This window comes from Otolemur garnettii, unplaced genomic scaffold (assembly GCF_000181295.1).
Source record: "Otolemur garnettii isolate 467f Iridium unplaced genomic scaffold, OtoGar3 scaffold00007, whole genome shotgun sequence".
NCBI classification, from domain to species: Eukaryota; Metazoa; Chordata; class Mammalia; order Primates; family Galagidae; genus Otolemur; species Otolemur garnettii.
This window is the reverse complement of record NW_003852402.1, coordinates 7,594,580-7,600,537: the sequence shown is the minus strand read 5'-3', so window position 1 is coordinate 7,600,537 and position 5,958 is coordinate 7,594,580. Positions and strand designations below refer to the sequence as shown.

General features: G+C 40.0%; 1 protein-coding gene across 1 annotated transcript in view; it reads right to left on the bottom strand.

The window, feature by feature from the left end:
• SLC25A17 (solute carrier family 25 member 17) overlaps window positions 1-5,958 on the bottom strand; it is a 48,123-nt gene that overhangs the window by 19,184 nt on the left and 22,981 nt on the right. Inside the window, exon 4 of the mRNA XM_003783171.2 lies at window positions 1,836-1,987. Within this exon, the coding sequence (XP_003783219.1) occupies window positions 1,836-1,987 (152 nt within the window). The remainder of the gene's footprint in view (window positions 1-1,835; window positions 1,988-5,958) is intronic.

The following is a 5,958-nucleotide window of genomic DNA, read 5'->3' as shown; positions in this document are numbered from 1 at the left end:
TTTTTTTTTTTTTCTTTGAGACAGAGTCTCACTGTGTCACCCTGGGTAGAGTGTCATAGTTTCACAGCTCACAGCAACCTCAAACTCTTGGGCTTAAGTGATTCTCTTGCCTCAGCCTGCCAAGTAGCTGGGACTATAGGCGCCCACCACAACACCTGGCTATTTTTCTGTTGTAGCTGTCATCGTTGTTTCACAGTTCTAGACTGGGTTCAAACACGACAGATCTGGTGAATATGCCCAGCACCCTAGCTGCTGAGCTACAGGCACCAAGTCAAAGATCTACTTTCTTTCCACCTCTTTAAAGAGACCCTGACTAGTTTATTTTTTGTTCACTGAGTAGTTCTTCAGCACATACCAGACACTGTTCTGATTAAGAATACAGCAAAAGGGTGGGGAGAGATATGTTTTTACACATATAAGATACTTGATCTTACAGAATTCACGTTCCACTAAATGGGGGCACACAATAACTAAATACTTACAACTTTAGGTTAATGGCTCCCCAGCAAGTCTAAAGTCTCAGATGACAAGAATCTAAAGGCCTCTGAAACTTGGCTCCTACTCACTTTAACATGATCTTGCATTTTCTCAATTTCCTACCATTGTCTCCATGGAGAAACTGTCTTCTATTTACCTATAAATGCTACTGACCCTGCCAAGGTTCAGTTCAAAAGCCAATGCTTTCTACAAGTAGATATCTCCCCGCCCAAAGTGACTTCTCTTCCATGAACCCCTAAGGCATTAACAAGTTTTATGATACTGTGCTGTGCTGTACATTGAAAAACTTGTCACATTTGCACTTTTGCACTCAGAGTGGACTTTATGTTTGACCTGTGTCTTGTTTTAATGTTCTGATGTTGCTGTCTTAAAATAATTAATAACTTCTGAACAAGGAGTCCTGTGTTTTCATTTGGCACTGGGTTCTGCAAATTGTGTAGTTAGTCCCATCCATGTTAAAAATCTCATATGAACCCTAGTGTAAAAAAAAATAAAACAAAATCATGGTGAGTGAAGACACTGTAAAGAGATAACTTCTATAAATTTTGAGTATAGTCTGCTAGGCAAGGATAACTGATCTTCATCTCTGGATTGAAAAGATAAAAGTAAATCAAGGTGTCCCAGAAATAAATTGCAGTACATATTCTGTTGGAGGGATTATAAATACTACAACTGTTATGGAAAACAGCATGGCGTTTCCTTCCCAAATTAAACATAGAACTACATATGATCTAGCAATCTTATTTCTGTGTATATATACAAAAGAACCGAAAGCAAGTTCTCAAAGAAATATTTGCACACCCATTTTCATAGTAGCCCTACTTACAATAATCAAGAGGTGGAAGTAATCTAAGTGACCATCAACAGATGAATAAACAAACACAGTGTGATACATACACACAATGCAATATAATTTAGCCATAGTAAAGGAAATTATGACATGGGCTACAACATGAATAAAATTTGAGGATATTAACTCTAAGTAAGCCAGCCACAAGAAAACAAACAATATATAATTTCACTTGTATGACTATCTAAAGTAGTCAAAATTCTTTAAAGTAGCATGGTGGTTATCAGGGGCTTAGGAGCTTATTTAATGAGCACAGTGTCAGGTTTGGAAGATGAAAAAACTCTGGAAATCTGTTTCCCAAACAATGTGGATATGCTAAATATTACTGAACTTAGATTTTACGAACTTAAAAAATCCCCAATCAAGTCAGAAACCTGATTATATTCTTTGTAGCATTACTTGTGCTAACATAACCTCTTAAAGGATATGTAAACTATAAGAAAATCTTAAAATATAAAAACATTTCATACTCAGAAAACTTTGTTACCTGCAACAAATCCAACTACCAGATCTTTTCCAGTAGTAGAACGTTGACCTTTGACCCAGACGGCTTTGAGGCTATTAAAAGTGTAGAAATAGACAAAATTGGAACAGCAAAGACTGGAAATGACTGGAAACCACCCTCGATATGGTGCCAATCTAAGGGAAAAAGATAATAAGCAAAGAAAAGATTATGGACAAAAGCACTTTGAAATTGGCAGGTAAGTCCGAGGAAAGACTGATCATCACTCAATCTCAATTCTCTCCTACATTACTAAAAAGGACTCAATTGTACACACATTCTAGATTCTGGAGGATAACCAAATCAAGAAATCTCTCAGCTCAGCGTCTGTGGCTCAAGTGGCTAAGGCGCCAGCCACATACACCTAAAGTGGCAGGTTCGAATCTAGCCTGGGCCCACCAAACAACAATGATGGCTGCAACCAAAAGTTAGCCAAGTGTTGTGGCAGGCACCTGTGGTCCCAGCTACTTGGAAGGCGGAGGCAGGAGACTAGCTTGAGCCCAAGAGTTGGAGGTTGCTGTGAGCTGTGATGTCATGACACTCTACCCAGGGGAACAGCTTGAGGCTCTGTCTCAAAAAAAAAAAAAGAAATCTCTCCTTGGCTGGATGCCTGTGGTTCAATAGTTAGACCCTGTGCATCGGGGTTGGTGGGAAAGAACCTGGCCTGGGTCTGCTAAACAGAAAAAAAAAAATGAAAAATCTTTTCTAGCACTATGATACCAAAGAAATACACAAAGTCTGATTACTTTAGTGGTTCTACCCTCAATTTCCTTTAGTAACCTCAGGATGTAAAACTGGAGATAATTATCTTATGGTGTTAGTTAATATAGTACCATTAAAGTTGTATTATACAATGGTACATTTCAAAACTATTAAGAAATGAGTATAATTGTGAAGGATTTGTTACTTAGTTCAATGTAAGAATTTTACACTGTACATTGAAGCAGTACACTAAACCCCATAAATGCATCAATGTACAAAGTTATGATTTAATAAAAAATAATTAAAAAAATAAAGTTGTATTACAGAGCAAGAATATCTGAAATAATTATAGAAAATAAATGTAAAAAAACAAAAAAAAGATGAGGTAACTGGGACATAGGAACCAGCCTGAAGGGAGGGGCCTCCTACTGGCCAAACAGGACAATGTAAACATCAAAATAATAAATTTGTAAACCACTGAAAAAGTAGAAATTTATGAGACTGTACTAGTGTGGACTAAAATAAAATCTTTTTTTTTTTTTTCTTTGAGACAGAGTTTCACCTTGTTGCCCTCAGTAGAGTGCTGTAGTGTCACAGCTCACAGCAACCTCAAATTCTTGGGCTTAAGTGATTCTCTTCTTGCCTTAGCCTCCAAGTAGCTAGGACTATAGGCACTTGCCACAAGGCCTGGCTATTTTTTTGTTGCAGTTGTCATTGTTGTTTAGCAGGCCTGGGCTGGGTTCAAACCCACCAGCCCCAGTGTATGTGGCCAGCACCCTAACCACTGAGTTACGGGTGCTGAGCCATAAAATAAAATCTTAAGCCCCTCAGCTGATTGAATGGCCAACAGGACCCCAGAAAAACCTTAAAACTGAATTGTGGGAGAAGGGAGGTCAAAAATACCTCCTCATGTTCCCTTTCTTTTGGAGTTACTCTTTTTTTTTTTTGGTGGGGGGGAGGGACAGTATCAAGCTCTTACCCTAGGTAGAGCGCTGTGGTATAACTCACAGCAACCTCTAACTCTCTGGCTCAAGTGATCCTCTTGCCTCAGTTTTTCTATTTTCAGTAGAGATGGGGGTCTCGCTTTTTTGTTGTTGTTGTTTAGGCTGGTTTTGAACTGGTGAATTTAAGCAATCTATCCACCTCAGCCTCCCTTCAAGCAAGCTGCCAAGCTTGGCCTTAGAGTTATTCTTTGTAAGAATAAGATTCTAGGCTCGGCGCCTATAGCTCAACCGTCTAAGGTGCCAGCCACATACACCTAAGGTGGCGGGTTCGAATCCCCAGCCCGGACACGCCAAACAACAATGACAGCTGCAACCAAAAAATAGCCGGGCGTTGTGGCGGGCGCCTGTGGTCCCAGCTACTTGGGAGGCGGAGGCAGGAGACTCTCTTGAGCCCAGGAGTTGGAGGTTGCTGTGAGCTGTAACGCCACGGCACTCTACCCAGGGGGACAGCTTGAGGCTCTGTCTCAAAAAAAAAAAAAAAAAAAGAATAAGATTCTAAATCATTAACAAGCCTAAGGTCATGCAAAAACCAAAGCTTAAATCACACCTACAGGTCATCAATTTACTTAATAGATGATTTGGATTTTGGTATGTGTCTGGTGACTTGACTCTGATTAACAGATATCCTCATCTTAAATCAAACATTCCAAGCCTTTATACAAAGCTTCATTTCTTTCACTGATTACAAATATTTTTAAGCCCATTTATAACCTGTAACCCCACCTCTCTTCTAGATGTCCTGCCTTTTCAGAGCAAACAAGTGTATGCCTTCTGTGTACTGACTTACATCCTTCCTACCTTCATGAATGAATAAAACCAAACTGTGACCTGGCTTCTGTGGGTACATTTTCTCAGGACCTCTTGAAGCCATAAGTACCAGGCTGGTCACATACATTCAGCACAGAATAAACCTCTTAAAGTATTTTATAGAGTTTGGGCTTTTGTTTGTTTATACCAGTCATAAATAGATCAAATAAGTGATAGAGAAGGTGAGGCTCCTTCTTGGCAGTAGAATGCCAAGACTGGTAAATGTGGAGGTAATGCTGGAGATAGAAAATCATCATTTTGCAGGGTGAGATGCCTATAATCCCAGCACTCTGAGAGGCAGAGGCAGGTGGATTGCCTGAGCTCACAAGTTCAAGACCAGGCTGAACAAGAGTGAGACTTCGTCTCTAAAAATAGCTGGGTGTTATAGCAGGCGCCTATAGTCCCAACAACTCAGGAGGTGGAGGCAAGAGAATCACTTGAGCCTAAGAGTCTGAGGTTGCTGTGAGCTATCATGCCAGAGCACTTTACTAAGGGTGTCATAGTGAGAATCTGTCTCAAAAAAAAGTCATCATTTTGCAACTTCATGGCAAATTTAGGGGAAATATTTTGATAAAGAACAGGATATCTGCACTATCTTCATCTCCCCACAGACTGTTTATAGTTGTAAAAGAAAAAAAATCATTCAGTAGCTAATCCAAATCTAAGAAATCCTAACTGACCAATGAAGAACAAGTGGACAATATATGACTCAAGATGTTGCACCCTGAGAAGGATACACTATCACCTGTGCATCACTTTGGTCAAGAAAGCATAACCTCAATCAAATCATGAAAAAACAGGAGGCAAACTCAAAATGAGAAACACTCCAGTTAAAAAAAGGGAGGGAGAGAGACTGTATTCTTTTTTTTTTTTAGAGACAGAGTCTCACTATGTGGCCCTCAGTAGAGTGCCATGGAGTCACAACTCACAGCAACTGCCAGCTCTTGGGCTTAGGTGATTCTCTTGCCTCAGCCTCCCGAGTAGCTGGGACTACAGGTGCCTGCCACAACGCCTGGCTATTTTTTTTCTTGCAGTTTGGCCAGGGCCAGGTTTGAACCCGCCACTCTCGGTACGTGGGGCCAGAACCCTACTCACTGAGCCACAGGTGCCGCCCGAGACTATATTCTTTAAAAGTGTCAGTGTAAAAGGCTTCAATTCTGAAAAAATTTGTGTGATGTTTGTGTGTGTGTCTAATAAGGAGAGAAGGGGACAGAAGACAGCATAAGCACAAACAGTAAAACAAATGAGAAAAATTGCTTATACTAGATGAATCTGGGTAAAGCATATATTGGTGTTCTTTGTACTAATTTTAGTATTGTAAGTTTTTGTGAATTTGAAATTATTTCCAAAAAACGTTAAGAAAAAAAAAAAAGAAGTACATGATCTTTCTGAATGTGTATGACAGCAATGAACTAAACCCACTATCGTTTTCTTTGTTTCACTGTACATAAAACAAAGCATTGGTTTCATGGACAATTCCATAATCAAGAATTAAATGGCTAGGCTCGGCGCCTATAGCTCAACGGGCTAAGGCGCCAGCCATGTACACCTAAGGTGGCGGGTTCGAATCCCCAGCCCGGACCCGCCAAAAACAA